At 39.4% G+C, this 16,617-nt stretch overlaps 5 protein-coding genes across 5 annotated transcripts; 2 read left to right on the plus strand and 3 right to left on the minus strand.

The window, feature by feature from the left end:
* Positions 1 to 137: 137 nt before the first annotated feature.
* On the minus strand, positions 138 to 1,792 carry EJ05DRAFT_468409 (farnesyl pyrophosphate synthetase). Its single transcript, XM_033742871.1, has 2 exons — positions 1,387 to 1,792; positions 138 to 1,335 (listed from the first exon to the last, which is right to left on the minus strand). The coding sequence occupies exons 1-2, from the start codon at positions 1,498 to 1,500 to the stop codon at positions 412 to 414; spliced, it is 1,038 nt and encodes a 345-aa protein (XP_033597102.1). The 5' UTR covers positions 1,501 to 1,792; the 3' UTR covers positions 138 to 411.
* Positions 1,793 to 2,417: 625 nt separating this feature from the next.
* EJ05DRAFT_479089 (WD40 repeat-like protein) lies at positions 2,418 to 4,018 on the minus strand. The gene is made up of 5 exons (XM_033744598.1): positions 3,499 to 4,018; positions 3,339 to 3,447; positions 3,176 to 3,242; positions 2,649 to 3,110; positions 2,418 to 2,601 (listed from the first exon to the last, which is right to left on the minus strand). The coding sequence occupies exons 1-5, from the start codon at positions 3,815 to 3,817 to the stop codon at positions 2,455 to 2,457; spliced, it is 1,104 nt and encodes a 367-aa protein (XP_033597103.1). The 5' UTR covers positions 3,818 to 4,018; the 3' UTR covers positions 2,418 to 2,454.
* Positions 4,019 to 5,255: 1,237 nt separating this feature from the next.
* On the plus strand, positions 5,256 to 5,945 carry EJ05DRAFT_479090 (cytochrome b560 subunit of succinate dehydrogenase). The gene is made up of 2 exons (XM_033744599.1): positions 5,256 to 5,393; positions 5,467 to 5,945. Exons 1-2 carry the CDS (start codon positions 5,296 to 5,298, stop codon positions 5,906 to 5,908), a joined length of 540 nt encoding a protein of 179 aa, XP_033597104.1. The 5' UTR covers positions 5,256 to 5,295; the 3' UTR covers positions 5,909 to 5,945.
* Positions 5,942 to 8,354, minus strand: EJ05DRAFT_533014 (TPR-like protein). The gene is made up of 3 exons (XM_033749105.1): positions 8,028 to 8,354; positions 7,275 to 7,974; positions 5,942 to 7,221 (listed from the first exon to the last, which is right to left on the minus strand). Exons 1-3 carry the CDS (start codon positions 8,129 to 8,131, stop codon positions 6,028 to 6,030), a joined length of 1,998 nt encoding a protein of 665 aa, XP_033597105.1. The 5' UTR covers positions 8,132 to 8,354; the 3' UTR covers positions 5,942 to 6,027.
* EJ05DRAFT_479091 (kinase-like protein) lies at positions 8,293 to 10,065 on the plus strand. The gene is made up of 5 exons (XM_033744600.1): positions 8,293 to 8,747; positions 8,805 to 9,145; positions 9,195 to 9,496; positions 9,549 to 9,714; positions 9,767 to 10,065. The coding sequence occupies exons 1-5, from the start codon at positions 8,479 to 8,481 to the stop codon at positions 9,943 to 9,945; spliced, it is 1,257 nt and encodes a 418-aa protein (XP_033597106.1). The 5' UTR covers positions 8,293 to 8,478; the 3' UTR covers positions 9,946 to 10,065.
* The last annotated feature ends 6,552 nt before the right edge of the window (positions 10,066 to 16,617 follow it).

A 16,617-nucleotide genomic window follows, 5' to 3' on the forward strand; every position in this document is an offset into this window, starting at 1 on the left:
AAGATCCATCGAAGGCAGCAACAAGGCAGCAACAAGGCAGCAACAAGGCAGCAACAAGGCAACAACAAGGCAGCAACAAGGCAGCAACAACACTATGGCTCACCCTGGACGAGTAGTATACGTGTAGCTGTCGAAATGCTCAGACTTAGGATATGGGTATTTGCTAGATCCTCATTGACTACTATGACGGATGCAGATATAATTGAATGGAATCAGCCTCATACTAATGCTAAATATCTATTTTTGTAGCCTGGATGTTCTTCACAATCGAGCAAGTTTATCAGCATTCCCGATTGACAAAGAAGACCTGAGTCGGTGAATGCATCCGCCGTGAGCGTGCCTCGCTATATACTGCTGGTACGTATATGATGGGACAGACGACTCTTCGTGACACAGAGATGACGATGCATCTTACTTGCTGCGCTTGTAAATTTTTCGCAAAAACTCTTCGAACACCCCCTTCTTCAAGCCTTCTGACTCGTCCAGGCTGTCGATCTTCTTACGCAGCTCAGTAACGCGGTCTTCTTCGAACTCGTGATATACCTGCTCAAGCTTCAATTCTGCGTATAATGCCTTGACTTTGGCTTCTGCGGCATCGTCTTTGCGACCATAGTGATCCTCAAGAAGTTTTCTCTGCTCCGGGGACGCAAGCTTCAGGGCTTGATTCACCAGCCAAGAACACTTGTTGTCCTGAATATCCGTGCCGATCTTGCCAAGGACTTCAGGGTCGGCAAAGGCATCCAGATAATCGTCCTGGGCTTGGAAGTATTCGCCCATCGGGATGAGGATGTCATGTGCTTGTTTCAGGTTCTTTACTGTGGCGAACCCGCAGAAATATAGAGAGAGCGCCACAGGAAGATAGAAGCTGTAGTAAGCTGTCTTAAAGATGACAATGAAGGAGAACTTCTCCAGGCTGAAGTTGTTAAGATTGACGTCGTCTTCCGGGGCAGTAAGGAGATCACACTGCTGTCCGAGCTCTGTCTGGAAGGTGACTTCGTGGAATAGCTCCATGAGGTCAACATACGATTGCTCTTGTTTGAAGTGTTTTTTGAGGAGAACATAGATGGAAGCCTCGAGCATGAATGCATCATTGATGGCAATCATCCCTACGCCCGGGCATAGATACCAGCAAGGCTGACCACGGCGAGTCTTAGATGCGTCCATTATATCGTCAGATACGAGGAAGAAAGCCTGAAGAAGCTCTATCATCCATCCCAAAGCTGCAGACCTAAAGTATTCTTCCTCGTTGAGGGTTTTGCCGAGTAGAAGGGAGGAGGTATCAACAACGGACATGCCACGATTGCATTTGCCGCCTACGGTGTTGTAGTTGAGTTGCTATGAATATATTAGTCAACGGAGCTCGAATACACCAGATAGGTAACATACCTTCTCGAACCAGTCCACTGCCTGCTTAGGAAGGCCATACTGCTTGGTAGAGCCGACAATATCCTGGCACAGACGAGGCCAAACGCCCTCAAATTCTGTGAGAGTTGTAGGCATGGTCGTAAAGTGTAAGCTATAGAATTCAAGAGATAGAATGAGACTCAGTCGCTCAATTGACTTAGTGGGGCAAGCGTGTTAGGGTTCCAAGTAATTAGGCAGGGCAAGACGAAATGACCATAAACAGAAGAGACGGGTTGAAGCAGATACCAGGGCTCGGTCCGCTGCTCAATGCAGGAAGCCCGAAGAGCTCAAGGGTCCAAAAGAAAGTCCGTAAAACTACTAGACACCCAACCTATGATGAATTATATACTAAGACCAAAGGAACCCGCGAACCCTATATCATAGGGAGCGCAAAAGGTAGTACTATAAGTAGACACGGTAGCTATAACACCATAGTAATAATAATAATAATATTATTATTATTATATAACTAGATAGAGTAGTACTCTATAGATATATACCTTCTCTAGTCTAAGTATAAGAATTAAGTAAATAGATAGTAGTATAGCTAGATAGAGTAATAGAGTATATTCTATTATAGAATAAATTACTACTAAATCCTTTTAGTAGTAATTAAAGAGTATATATATAGATATAAGAGATACTAATCTATCTAGTATATAACTATTTACTACTAATTATACTACTATCTCTAACTATCTTAGCTAAGATATATATAAATCTAGTCTAGTAGTCTTTAGCTAATTTCTAATAATTAATATAAAACTTATAGTTCTAGTATAGATATAATATTTACTCTTAGAGTAGTAGACTAAGTAGTTATTACTTTATATATAGATTCTTATATTTTAAATAATATTAAAAATATATTAATATTTATCTTACTTAGATTATACTAGATACCTTACTAATACTTTATATATTCTTTAAAAATTAGTCTTTTATATATATAAGTTACTAAAGTAATTAAAATTTTTAGAAGTAATATTTTTAAAGAGTAATATATACTTTTTAGGCATGTAGTAATTCTAAATATAGTCTATCTCTACATTAATACGGATGGAACCCTCCTTTTTTTCCCTTCGCCTTTCTCCCTTGCCGTCCCTCCTTCGCACTCGAGGTAGTACTGTAAGGTGAACTAGGCTGTTTCCAAGCCTTGACTTGACCGTCTTCTCCACACGTGAACACAGTCGATGTCTATCAGTATGAGTCCCTAGCTGCAAATGTAAAATATGAGTGCTTACGGGTGCATCAACCAAGACATCTCGCACAATGTCGTCCCCATGAGCGCCAGCAAGCTCCCACGTGACATCCACGCTATCCGCCAAAGGGAACGGATATAGTGTCAAACTCTGCCGACTATGACTTCCAGCAGCAACGAAGGGGGCATCAGAGTCTCCATAGACTATGTTAACTATGTACTCACAGCCAAGTCTCTCGCGTAGGTCACCGTGATGGGTCGGGTCGGGGTCCACTGCGATTTCGTCTGGGCCCTGTAGGCTGTACGTGGACAATACTTCGTCTGTACTAAGGGCATATATACTGTTTGATTGACGGAGGAAGCCTGCATGATGGACGGCAGATTTATGATTTATAATCTGATGCAGGGCATCCTCTTCATTCGGCTGCTCAGTCTCGAAGACGTTGACAAGCCCATCAGTTGCGCAGGAAAGAAGTAGAGAAGGGTGTGTTGAACTGAAATGTAGCTGATTCAGTCAGAGATGGCGTAAGGGCTACAAATGGCATCTGTCTGGGAAGCAGCGACACTCACGTCAGTTATGGTGTCATTGTGAGATTCGAGCAATTCCAGTTTGGGCCTTGCAACGTTTCGCATGTCCCTTGAAATTAAAAATTAGCATACCTTATTGGAGAGAAAGAGTTCAACTACAGCATGCCCCTACTTGAGACAATGCACAAGTTGTTCGTTGTCTTACCATATGAACACAGGAGCCTCTCCTGGAGGATTACAATCAAGCTCCACCCCAGCGGCAATTGTACTTGATAATGGGTTCCATTCTAGAGCCGATAGAGGAAGTCCCCTTGCTACTGGCATCATTAGTACCAATAAACACTGAGTCAGAAGGATGCGCATACGAGCTTTGATTTGCGACACATTTTTATGACTCCTCAGATCCCAGCAATTTATTTCCCCGTCTCTCCCGCAAGTAGATAGGACATTGCCATCAGCAGAAGCCCTCTTTAAGCAAGTTACACTTCGATTAACGAGCGTAAACAGTCCGTCTGGTAGGAGGAGCTGCAGGGTGGTAGCGTCAATGAGTCGTAAACTATCATCAGACGAGATGATTGCGAGACGCCCATTAGCGTTGAAAGGTGCCGTCGACACAATCGAGTAGACATATGTATCGGATGGCAATCCGAGGTTCGTTGATGCGATGGGTGTAAGCCTGCTCATAATGAGGAGTTGTTCTCATTCAACTTGTGTGCAAATTCTTTAGTGGGACTACTCAGATTCATATTGGGCACGTCGCGTGTCCATCTGGCCAAGCGGAAATGATGGATATGGGAAAAGGTGTCATTATGCGAAGAACAATACGAGAGTATAGAAGCCCAAGATCACATCATTGAAGAAAGTCTAACCAGTCAGAAAATTGCGTAGTGACTGACCTACGACGACATCAGAGCACGAGGGCTCGGCCATGTAGAGTAGGTAGAGCAAGACAACCAGAACACGCGACAACACCAGGGCTGACGTGGATTGCAATCAACACAGTGCTTTCAGCATCGCAGTAACGTATACACGAGTGTAAAATTATGAAATGGTATGACCTTCTACTATTTGAATGTCACCCTGGATATGAAACACATTCTCCCATGGGTAGAGCAAGTAATGTGTGATTAACTGCGGGTTGTCTCTCTTGAGTCCTCGTATGCAGCAGATTGATGCCAACAGAATATTGGCTCCCAGCTAGACCGCCATCGATTCATTCCGTGTGGCATAGATGGCGGCTTGGAGGTCCCTTGGGGGAGAAACAGAAACAAAGGTCGAGAAGATCTTAAGTAGGCGAAAGTTTCTGCGCAATGCCCGAGGTTTATCCGATGATGAAGACCGGCTTATCTGAGGGTTACTCAAGCGTCCAGCTGTATTATGTATACTATACGAGTCGGCTATTATACGATATATCTAAGCCGCCTTACTAAGTAATATTGAATAAGCTTAAAGCACGTGTATATCCGTAGTCTATGAGGTTTAAATCAGTCAAAAACACGTTGTAATTAGTGCTGTTTTGAAGCCTGTAAGGTCAAAAACAGTCAAAATCTGTCTAAACACGTGTAATCAGTGTTGTTTTGAAGCCTGTCAGGTCAAAATCAGTCAAAATCAGTCAAAACACGTGTAATCAGTGTTATTTTGAAGCCTGTAAGGTCAAAATCAGTCAAAAGCACGTGTAATCAGTCAAAAGCACGTGTAATCAGTCAAAAGCACGTGTAATCAGTCAAAAGCACGTGTAATCAGTCAAAAGCACGTGTATAAGTGTTGTTTTAAAGCCTACAAGGTCAAAATTAGTTAAAATCATATATAATAAAGAGAGAGAGGGGGAGGAAGAGAGAGAGAGAGAGAGAGAGAGAGAGAGAGAGAGAGAGAGAGAGAGAGAGAGAGAGAGAGAAGAATAAGAGGCGGATAGAAGGGTACCGGAGATTACTTCGGCTAAACTAATGACTACATGATTACTCAGTAAATCTCTGTTTCGAACGTTTAGAACACTAAAATACGCTGGACGCTTGAGGAACCCTCGCTTATCTTGGCTCTGATGACTGGTAAGCCTCGGCCAGATGAAACTGGAACACCCGACAACGACCTGCTGGACCGATCTCGACAAGTCGACATCACCATTCATCCTTGTGCGAACCGTCAATCTGTCATATATCGCAAAGATGACAGCCCCTCGTGCGCTCCAGCTCGGACTTCGCCGCACTGGCTTGGGTGTCAAGTCGACTTTCAATGGATTCAAATCGCGAATTGCTCAGCGGAGGTATGTACACTATACGATCTACCAACTACCAGAATAATGCGATAGGTCTTGGTCTAACATTCCCATTCCTCAGGGTCGCCAGTACACAGACTACCTCTGAGTCCGCCGCTGCCGATAATATTCTCGTAAAACAGCGTCTTGCACGTCCTGTGTCTCCGCACCTAGGCATCTACCAAGCGAACATCGCTATGTACGGCTCGGCCTTCAATCGCATCACAGGGTCTATCTTATCCGGCGCGTTTTATATCTTCGGCTTTGCATACCTCGCTGCACCCACTATCGGCTGGCATATAGAAACTCCTAGCATGGTAGCTGCGGTTGGCAGCTGGCCGATTTGGGCTAAAATTGCGACCAAGTTTAGTGTCGCATTCCCTTTCCTGTTTCACTCCCTGAACGGTGTGAGGCATTTGGTCTGGGATACTGGTCGAGGATTTGCGACCAAGACAACCGCAAGGAGTGGTTGGGTTGTCGTTGCGGCATCAGTCGTGGGTAGCGCTATCTTGACGTCTGTGTAGATACAATATAAAGCAGCGTATATAGCAATTGAAGCAGGAATCTCATGGTGACAACCCGTCTGATGAGTTTATTGTATTCCATAGGTATGTGCGGTAGCTTATAAAGGGTCTCGTACATGTCAAGTGCTTCGCACATAGCGTTTCTCTACAGCATCAACTTGCTTCTTCATACCCTGGCCGCCGTATCCCTTTTCTACTCTTGCTCTGATATCTCGAACCAGTGCTTTGGCATCCTCGACTTCGACTCCATCCTGGCATAGCTCGTTCGCAAGTTCCATAGATCTCTGAAAACCGCCTTGGGAGTATTCCCACTTCGCCAGCCACATCCTCGCTTTGCTTGTTGTCGGCGTTACGCCCACACCGATACTTTCTACTGTAGTATCGCTCGTGTCTTGATCTTCCGGGCCCTCTTCTTGTGCCAATGTCAGCTCCATGTACGCCGCGCATTCCTCGTTATCCTGTGATCGCTCATACAATAGCGCAATTTGGTACAGAACTTCTGGGTCGAGTATACCAGCCCCAAGTCCATCCTGGTTTCCAAAACCACTTCCCGCCCCCGTATCATAGTAGCTACCAGCAACAAGGGCTCGCTTGTACGATCGGATACCGTTGGCACACTTGCCGACTCGGCCAAAGCTTTGACCTACGGCCATCCACATTTTGGGGTCGTAAGGCCGGAGGCTTGCTGCGCGTTGGTAATAGAATAATGCGTAGCTATGCATTTCGAGCACTTCGTATGTCTGGCCCAGGCCATACCATGCTCGGTAGTCTTTACGATTCACATCAACAGCTCTCCGGTAGGACTCTATGGCCGCATGGGTGTTCTTCATTTCTACGTACTCGTGTCCCATCAAAGTCCATGCGGACAGGAAATTTCGGTCGAGCATCAGTGCACGTCGAAAGTACATCACGGCCTTTTCGTGCTCTGACTTTAGACTGAAGTAATTGCCGACCACGCAGCATGTTTCTGGCCTAAACTTATCTGTGGCAGTAGCCAGTTGTGCCAGAAATGCCAGTTTGGGCTTGAGGTCAAGCACGTACAGAATGTTTGAGTAATTATCAAGCGAGTCAATCCGGTAGGGATCTGTCTGTAACAGATCGGAGAAAATGGATTCAGCCTCTTCGAAATCCTTTGAATGGTAATACAATAGAGCACGCTGGGTCTTTAAGAACGAGCTTGTTGGGAAGATAGACTCAATCTCATTTAGATTGGCGTGAACTCGGTCCGTTGACTGATACAGTTCCTGGCTGGAATATATGTGGAAGATAAAAGCCATAATATTCGGTGGGACTTGCTCGATCACTGCCGAGAGCTAAACGCTGTTAGCATTCAGACTCTCCCGGGATCGTACATTTAGGGACAAACCTCGTCGCTCGTAGCAAGTAAAGATGACAGTTCCACCCAGGCCCCCCAGTTGTACGGATATACACGCACGCTTTCAAGAAGCCATTTCTTTGCCAGTCGTTCATTCTTGTTCTTGGCAAGTACAATTCCGTACAGGTACTCAAGCCAGCCTCCACCGTTTGAATCCATGCCCCCAGCTGTATTTCTGTAAGAAAACCAATCCTCGAGGATCTTAGAAACATCGTTGAGCTCCTTGTTCACCGTCACCCCCCCGTCCGCTGGACCAAGAATCATCTCGCTTTCCTCATCTTTCCTTTTCTCCCCCGACATATATTTGGCATACAATGAGAGGAACAGCGCCTTCTGGCTTATACCAACCAATGATACTGCAATCGAGCGTTTCTCCGTAGGCATGGTAGCTTTCCTTTTGCCCTTCCCTATGCTCTGAGGGTGTATCGGGGATGATGTTCTGATCGGACCTTTGGCTACATTCGCCGGTAAGAAGATTGCTGCACATCGATCGAATTCACGACAATCAAAGTAGGCCTTCGCCAAGAGGTACCTCGGAAGCTCTTTTTTTTCCAGCGCGACTTCAATTGGGTCATGCAGTATGAAGACATCTTCATCACTTGGAGATGCGTCTGACATTGACGAATCGGGTTCAGTCTCTGAGCCATCTACGAGGGTAGTCTCTTGAAACGAGTTGAGTATTTCTGCCGCCCTTGAGCTCATTTATTAGTAGTGATTGTGATCTCGGTGATAAGAGTGACGGACCACTTGGCTGACTGAGATAGACAACGGTCAGAGCACTGAATGACAGCATTCTGAAGCTGCGCACGTAGCTGGGCTGCAGCTGGCTCAGATAATATGGCAGCCATGTCGCTTCGCCTTAAGGCTTCGGAGTGTACGGGAGACAGATTATCCCATACGTATGCGGTAGTGGCGGGTCTTTCGGGCGCTAAAGAAAGTCGACGCTGCTACGACACGAAGTCGTCCCTATAATCTGTACGGTATATCCTGTGGCACATGTGGGCTGTGTGGAGATGTGGAGAGTATTAGAGGTCTCTATACCAATAGAGAAATTACGAAAGTTTCTCGAGTGTCTATTGTTATTGTTGTTCTACTACTCGAGATTTCTTCGGCTAAATTATAGAACCTTCTACTTTAGAACCGTCTAAGATCGCTCTATCAACCCAGCTACCTTCGACAAGCAACTTCTGATTCCATGATTTTCCATGCCCGTACATTGTTCCAGCTGCGAACGCCAGTCTTGCATAGATCTCGTCTTATCGTAGTACCTTTCATAGATCGCGCAGGCCGTGTTACATCGCGCTACATGTCATCTACGGCTGCCCCGTTCGAAGAAGAGAGGGAGGAGGGTTTCGCAAAATTCTACCCGATGACCTTAGGTGAAGTCATACATGAAAAGTATAAGGTCGTGGCAAAACTCGGCTTCGGATCTACAAGTACTATATGGTGCTGTCGTAACCTGGCGTAAGTGAACATTATGGTTGTGAGTCAGGTGGAGCGTACATTGACTAGCTAGCCCAGGACGAATACATATACCGCACTGAAGATCTATGCCCACGACTTGATCGCAGAAGATGATATTCATAATGAGACTGCTATCTACAAACACCTCAGTACCGCGGGGAACCCCGATCATCCTGGCAAGAAGTACGTCCGAACTATTCAGGATTCCTTCTTTATCACAAGCAGAATGGGGAATATCCATCAATGCTTGACTCATGAGGTTCTTTCCAACGATATATTGAACCTCCGACATATTCACCCAGATCGTAAGATGCCCGAGGCATTGCTGAGGTCGATATTGTTACATTTGCTGCTCGCGCTAGATTTTCTGCATAGCGAGTGCCATGTCATTCACACAGGTCGGTTGACACCTTTGCTATGCGTTAGAGCGTACTAATAGTTTGTTAGATATCAAAGAAGAGAACATTTTACTAGGTCTGGTCGATTCATCTATTCTGGACCAACTGGACACCCAAGAAATTGCGACATCGAGCCTTTATCAAACTGTCAATGGATATAATATATATAGAAGCGTAAGGTTTGGTATTCCAACCACGTTTGGCCGCCCGATCCTGTGCGATTTTTCTCTCGCTCGGCACGGACAGGTTAAGCACTGTCATGACATCCAGCCAGATCCCTACAGGGCGCCGGAGGTTATCCTAGAGATACCCTGGGGCTACGCTGTGGATATATGGAATGTCGGAGTTATGGTGCGAGGCCATCTACATTAGCTACAATCATGAAACTAATAAGAGCCTCTAGGTCTGGGATATGTTTGAAAATAGACATATGTTCAACGGGCATGATCCCAAGACTGGAAAGTATGAGAATCGCTTCCACCTTGCTAGTATAGTTGGTCTTCTAGGCCCTCCTCCCCTAGAATTTCTTCAGCGGAGCGAGTATAGCTCTGTATACTTCGATGATAGAGGTAAGTATTCAATTCTAAGGAATTGCGTCGGCCAATCTAATATATACGATAGGTAATTGGAAGTGTGTTAATCCCGTCTCACCTATATCGTGGGATGATATTCAGAGGAATCCCGATATTACTAATAAAAAAGGCTTTATTGACTTCATCCGTAAAATGCTCCAGTGGAAGCCAGAATCGAGAGCGTCAGCCTCTGAGCTACTAGAAGACCGATGGCTACTTGGAATGTAAAAAGTAGATACGTATCTTACTTCTATAACTTAATTAGATACTAGTAGATTATTATCTATAGATCTATATCTTCTCTAGTCTATATAGAAAAGAACTATAAGTTCTCTTTAAATATATAACTTCTTATTAGTTCTCTTATATAGTATTATATAGTAGAATAGGTCTATATAATACTTATAATGAATTCTTTAATAGCTATATTTAATAACTAATATCTATAGAAGTCTATAAATATAAAGAAAAGCTAAATAGTTAAATATTAGTAATAGAAAGTATATATATTAAAATAAGTAAGGAAACGTCCTTCTTAAGTATTAAGGATAGAGTTATTATATCTTAGTTAAGTATTCATTAATTGCTAGCTACTTCATAGAATCTACGGCTATATATATAGGATCTTTAGTCCGTGGTTCTTACCGTTATCTATAAGAATAGGGTTATTAGATAGTAGTATAGTTAGATAGAACAATGGGGTGTATTCTATTATAGAACGAATTACTACTAAACCCTTTTAGTAGGAATCCGAGAGTATATATATAAAGGGACGCCGATCTATCTAGTACGTAACTATTTACTACCCTTTACGTTACCTTCTAACTCTATTAGCTAAGATATATATAGATTAGGTCCTATCTAAGGCTAAGTTCTAATAATTATCCCTTCTCTCTAGGAAGCTACCCTTAGCGACCTAGATTATTATCTATCTCTATATCCCTATTCTAAGTCTCGTAAGACCTTAGTCGTTCTCTATGCTTTATCTTAGATACTTACTAATATTTACTAATCTAAGATTTATATAAGCGTTTTCCTAATAAACTAGATTTTATCCATCTTAACTTCTTATATAGGTAAGATTACCTAATTAGGCCTAGCGTATTATGTAATATAATTAGATAAGCCTAGGTACTACCTATATTAAAATCTTTTCTTAGAAATATTCCTTTCTTTAAAAAACTTCTTAACTCTTTATAGAGTTTTTTAGATTATTAGATATATCACCCGATCCTTATAGATATAGATTTATATAGATTTACTATAATTTAGTACGATTTATATAATTTACTAATTTTCGTGCCGTCCTTAGCTAGTAATAATATAATTTATAATAATCCGTATAAATTAATAATAATTATAATATAGTTTCCCGAAATCTTAATGCTCTAAAGTAATTAGCGCGGAAATAGGCGCCTTTAAATAATCCCTATCTTATATACGTTACCGATATATCGAAAGCTATTAATCTACCCTAACCTAGGCCGGGCTCTAATAATCTAGCTATATATTATTATAGTTATCGCTTTCTATCGTATATTACTTACGGTAGTACTAAATCTATAATATACGGTACTTATATAACTAAGAAGCGTTATTACTTATAGATATTTAAGTAAGTTCGAAGAACTTTACGTAGATTTACTTATATTAGTATAGATTACTACTAGGCCTCTAGTAACCCCTACTAATAAGGAGTATAGTACTACTAATCGTAACGCCTTAGAGAAGGCTTTCTACGAGCTATATACCTAAGGTAAGGGTTACGCCTAGGAGTACGATTCTAATAAGATCCGTAAGGATTTATTAGAATCTACTATAGCTATTATTACCGTAATTACTAGGTAATATCGTTTTTCTTAAATTATTATAGATTCTTACTAATATATATTAATCTCTATAATAGTGCTAAAATCTCTACTACTTCGGACTTCTTTCTATATACTAGTAATATTAGAATTCCTAGAAAAGGTTCTAGTAAAAAGGCTAAGGTTTCTTCCTCGCGCGTGCTAAAGAGCTATAAATTTAGGGAAGATAGCTCTAATCTAGAAGTTTCTATACTAAAGGTATATAGTTCTATACCGATCGTTAAATCTTTTTACTAATTTATATAATTCTTAGCGTGCCCGCGCTAGTCCGTCCCTCTCTATCCCAGGTCCCGCCGCTCCGTAGGTTTCTATAGAGGAGTTTATAGCTATAAGGCGCGCTATATAGAATTTATAGCGTCGGAATAAAAGGCTAGAGACTTATATTATAAAGCTCTATACTATACTAAATAAGAACTAGCGGAAGGAATTAGACGTAACTATCGCGGTAATTAGTACTTCTACTCCTACTCCGACTTAATCGGTTTAGATCTATACTAATTAGTACTAATATATCTCTTTTATCTAGCGTTTTTGGTTTTTCGGTTTTAATTTTAAAGCGATCTTACTTCTTCTAGATAGATTAGTACAAGTTTATATAGATCTATATAGATCTTTATATTTTCTTTTAGCTTTCTTAATTTTATCTTTCTTTAATAATAACTTCTTTAATCTCTTTAGTAATCTATACTAATCTATACCGATCGGCACCGATTTTCGATGTCTATTTCTCTTAGTAAATCATTTTTCTAAGTCTCTTTTTTAGTTAAATTTTTTAAAGTTCTAAGTTTAAACTTTCTAAGGAAGTTTCTTAATTCCTTAGAATGTTTTAAAGATCTATATCTCTTTTACCTTCTTCCTTTTAGGCGGCCGTCCTTAGCACTAAACTATACTAAAAAATATCGAATTACCGTACTTTAGTATAATTCTCTACGATTCCGCGGCTTCCTTTACTAATTACTACTTATATACTAATATCGCTACTTTACTAATGTTTATTATAGGTTCCTAAGTATCTTCGTTAGGATTATATTCTTTCTAATAAATTTTATATAGCCACGTACCATCTTTAGCGCGTTACTAGCTAAGTATCTACTTAACTTTATAGATATCTATATCTTCTTACGTAACTACTTTATATAGTATCTATTTAGAATAATCTGGTAATAATAAGGTATGAAATGGCTCGAGAAGCGTAATATGGAATATATTATATATCTTTAATATAGAAGGGAGTTATAACTCGTACGCCTAGTTATTAATTATATAAGTAATCTTATATAGACCTATTATTATATAGTTAAGCTTCTTCTTTGGCCTAATACTATAAATATTCTTACTATTTAGTAAAACTTTATCCCTAACATTAAAGATCATAGGTTTTCTACCCTTATTATAGTACGATTTACTATAATTCATAGTATCTTATAGTAACTTTATAATACTTCTTTACGTTTAGAATAGTTCTATAGTAATTTCTATTACTTTAATATTAGGTCGTTCTACTTTAAACTAAGTCCCTAAGAACTATATATTATGGTTCTAACCGAAGTTTACTTCGAACGGACTTACGTAGGTTAACGTATATCGGCTATTATTATACGCGAATTCCGCGATATAGACTAACCTTAGCTAGTTATCCTACTTATAGTTATAATATACGCGTAAATACACCTCGACTATCTAATTCTACCGCTCCGTCTATCTATCTATTTATAGGTAGAACGTAGTACTAAGTTTCCGCTTAATTCCTAGCGTATAGTAGAAATCCTTCTAAAATTTAGACATTATCTACGGACCTCTATCCGAAACTATACTATTTAGTATACCGTAGAGCCGGACTATATTATAGAGTAGTATATCTATAAGATCCGGTGCTTGGATCGTCTTCCTTATAGGGATATAGTATAATATCTTTATAAATCTATCTAGAACTATAAGTAAACTATTATAAATATACCTAGAATACTTACTTAGGGGTAGATCTATGATAAAATCCATCGATAATTCCTTCCATGCCTCCTTTAGCATAGATAATAGCCTTAATTCGCTATATGGTAAGTGTCTATATACTTTCGTATACTGGCAAACGTTATACGTTTTTATATAGTCTTTTATATATTTATAAAGACCCGGCTAGTCGTACGTCCTTCGGATTAAATCGACCGTCCTTATAACGCTAAAGTACCCTACTAACACGTAATCGTACTATTCCCTTAAAATATCGATTTATAAGCCGCCTTCCGGTATATAGAGTTGGCCTTAGAAGTAGATCGCGTCTAATTATCGTTCCTACCTTAATAACCACGGTAGATCTATAGCGCTTCCTTTTATACTTATAACTTTCTTTACTAATATATTAGAATTCTAGGTAGATTTAATTAAGTCTTTAAGGGTTTTCTTAGTTTCTTAGACGTTTATTTAGATTACTTAATACCCGCTCTAATTCCCGCGGAGAATCGCCGAAAGTGTCCTAGCTTCTAGTATTCTATTAGATAACTAGTCTTATAGTATCTAAAGTATAGTATAGTCTAAATTACACCAACTATCTACATCATTCTATAACAATTTCTTATAATCTTTATACCGCGATAGAGGATTAGCTTTATTCTCTCTTCTAGCTTTATATAAGATTTTAAAGTTAAATATTAATATCTACTTAGCCTAACGTACTTATCGGCGATTAAGGACCTTAGTTAATATAAAGTAACATAGATTTACATAATCCAATAATAATTCAATCTAATATACAGAGCCTTCTAAATAATATCACTATTACTTAAAACTCTTAATAATTATAAGTAGTTCCTAGTCATGCGTGTTATAACGCGTCTCTATATCCGCTATTTTACGGGAAAAGAAAGCGACCGGGTGCTATTACACCTTGTCTTTCGTATCTTTATACGGTTAACTAATAATTCTAGTAATTACGAATTCTAATATGTTAGTTTTAACCTAAATATACTTCTTAGGATTAAAATACCTAAGAATCGGCGTAGTTATAAAGTAATTCTTTAATAATTAGAACGTATCTTACGCTTCTAGCGTTAACTATATCTTAACTAACTTAGCTTTACGCTATGCTCGCCTACCTATAGAGATTTTACTACTATTCTCTATAAGTTTATTAAGCGGCGCTATAATTCGTAAGAAGTCTATAATGAATTTATAATAATAGTTTACGAAACCTATAAATGTTCTAATTTAACGTATAGTAGTAGGTTCTAGCTATTCTATAATGGTCTTTACACGCTCCGGCTCTATTTTTAGGCCGCTATATATAATAATAAAGCCGAGAAACCGAACTTCTTATTAGTGAAACTTGTATTTAGATAATTTTACGTAGAGTTTATACTACCTTAGACAATTTAGCACCGATTTCATATGTTCTTTATAATCCTATATACTATTAGAGTAAATTAGTATATTATTAAGATAAACTACGTAAATCACGTTAAGTAATCCTACGAGTATAGTATTAATATATCCTTAGAACGCTCCTAGCGCATTTATTAGCCCGAATGGTATAATAGTATACTTAAAATAACTATATCTAGTCCGAAATGTGGTTTTCTACTCATCTCCGCGACGAATTTAAAGCTAGTAATATATATCTTATAAATCTAGCTTCGTAAAGTACTTTACCTTTATTAATTAGTCTAAAGATTTACTAACTAGCGGTAATAGATAACGATTCTTCTTAGTTACCGTATTTAGTATCTAATAGTCGACGTATAGACGTAAACTTCCGTCTTTCTTCTTTACAAAGAGAATAGATGCGCTAGCTAATAATATACTACGACGTATCTAGCCTCTTCTAAGGTATTCTTCGATATATTTATAAAGAACTTCGAGTTCTAGTCTCGAAAGTAGGTAAAGTAGACTATAAGGGACGTCTACTCCCTCTTTAAGCTTAATCTTTAGCTTATACGGCCCGTAATTAGGGAGAAGTAACGTATCTTCTACCGAAAACATATCCGTATACTACGAATATATATCGGGTAGCGTGTCTTTGCCCTAATTATTACTATCGTCCTTATCTTTATTAATGATTAATAAGGATATAAGATAGATTAGCGATAATTAGGTCCGTACGGCGAGGTTCTATGCCTTCTTACTAATAGTTACGACTTACTAGTATAATTTACTATAGTATCGTCGGAACGTTAATATCTCCTTCTAAAAATTAAGGATAGGGTTTAGGCGTCTAAGCTAAGGCATCCCTAGAATTATATTCTATTAGCTAATATTAGCCACGATGAATTTATTAGACATCTACTATTTTATTATCTTCGAGTTATGAACTTTGTAATTCGTTATAGCTTTACCTAAAGTTCTAACTTTATATCTATTAACTATAATAGTTTGGCTAACTTTACTAAGATTATATAATAATCTATACTCCTTTACGAGAATCGATAAAATATAGTTATCTTCTATACTAGTATCCACGAGGGCCTATATAGTTTTATTACTATTTACTATAGGTAATAATACTTTTAGTAATATTAGGTCTTTACTTACCGGAAGGCGCTACGGCTCCTCCTAAGTATATATAATTTAGCTAAGGACGCGGTTAGGTCTCGTGTACTAGTCTATTCTTTTTTTGGATTCTTATAGTTAGGCGAAATATATCCTATTTCTCTATACTTATAGTAACGAAGTGCGCTATAATCCTACTATTTTACGATAGGCGTTATATTTAAGCCTATATCTTATTCTTTTCCGCGTTAAGAAGCACCGCCTTAATTATTTCGGTGTCCTCTTAACGCGTTTCTACCCCGATTTACGCTCTTCTAGCGCTAATCGCGGTAAGGTTACTCTTAATCGAACGTATTCGATTGACCTCGTTTCTAACCTATATAGGGTTCGTTAGTTTTACCTAGAGAGCCGCGTTCCTTAAGGATGCGGTAGTATTTATTAGCTTTCTCCTCTAATTCGTGTAGATAGTTAAAACTTAATAATACTATTTCTAGTCTTTCGCGGATTAACGGAAGTAGCACTTCGCGAAACTAGAATATACGAATATTTTCCT

This window comes from Pseudovirgaria hyperparasitica (genome assembly GCF_010093815.1).
Source record: "Pseudovirgaria hyperparasitica strain CBS 121739 unplaced genomic scaffold EJ05scaffold_15, whole genome shotgun sequence".
Lineage (NCBI taxonomy): Eukaryota > Fungi > Ascomycota > Dothideomycetes > Acrospermales > Acrospermaceae > Pseudovirgaria > Pseudovirgaria hyperparasitica.

What these genes read in the sequence shown, in the direction of transcription:
- EJ05DRAFT_533014 (XM_033749105.1), bottom strand. Translation starts at nt 8,131, where the DNA reads ATGGCTGCCATATTATCTGAGCCAGCTGCAGCCCAGCTACGTGCGCAG. An exon ending in CTATCTCAGTCAGCCAAGTG is followed by an intron (nt 7,975 to 8,027) that starts GTCCGTCACTCT and finishes AATGAGCTCAAG; the next exon opens with GGCGGCAGAAATACTCAACT. An exon ending in TACTTGCTACGAGCGACGAG is followed by an intron (nt 7,222 to 7,274) that starts GTTTGTCCCTAA and finishes AACAGCGTTTAG; the next exon opens with CTCTCGGCAGTGATCGAGCA.
- EJ05DRAFT_479090 (XM_033744599.1), top strand. Translation starts at nt 5,296, where the DNA reads ATGACAGCCCCTCGTGCGCTCCAGCTCGGACTTCGCCGCACTGGCTTG. An exon ending in TCGCGAATTGCTCAGCGGAG is followed by an intron (nt 5,394 to 5,466) that starts GTATGTACACTA and finishes CCCATTCCTCAG; the next exon opens with GGTCGCCAGTACACAGACTA.
- EJ05DRAFT_479089 (XM_033744598.1), bottom strand. Translation starts at nt 3,817, where the DNA reads ATGAGCAGGCTTACACCCATCGCATCAACGAACCTCGGATTGCCATCC. An exon ending in GAGGCTCCTGTGTTCATATG is followed by an intron (nt 3,243 to 3,338) that starts GTAAGACAACGA and finishes TTTAATTTCAAG; the next exon opens with GGACATGCGAAACGTTGCAA. An exon ending in ATGTCTTGGTTGATGCACCC is followed by an intron (nt 2,602 to 2,648) that starts GTAAGCACTCAT and finishes TCATACTGATAG; the next exon opens with ACATCGACTGTGTTCACGTG.
- EJ05DRAFT_468409 (XM_033742871.1), bottom strand. Translation starts at nt 1,500, where the DNA reads ATGCCTACAACTCTCACAGAATTTGAGGGCGTTTGGCCTCGTCTGTGC. An exon ending in CAGTGGACTGGTTCGAGAAG is followed by an intron (nt 1,336 to 1,386) that starts GTATGTTACCTA and finishes ATATATTCATAG; the next exon opens with CAACTCAACTACAACACCGT.
- EJ05DRAFT_479091 (XM_033744600.1), top strand. Translation starts at nt 8,479, where the DNA reads ATGATTTTCCATGCCCGTACATTGTTCCAGCTGCGAACGCCAGTCTTG. An exon ending in TGGTGCTGTCGTAACCTGGC is followed by an intron (nt 8,748 to 8,804) that starts GTAAGTGAACAT and finishes TAGCTAGCCCAG; the next exon opens with GACGAATACATATACCGCAC. An exon ending in TATGGAATGTCGGAGTTATG is followed by an intron (nt 9,497 to 9,548) that starts GTGCGAGGCCAT and finishes AAGAGCCTCTAG; the next exon opens with GTCTGGGATATGTTTGAAAA.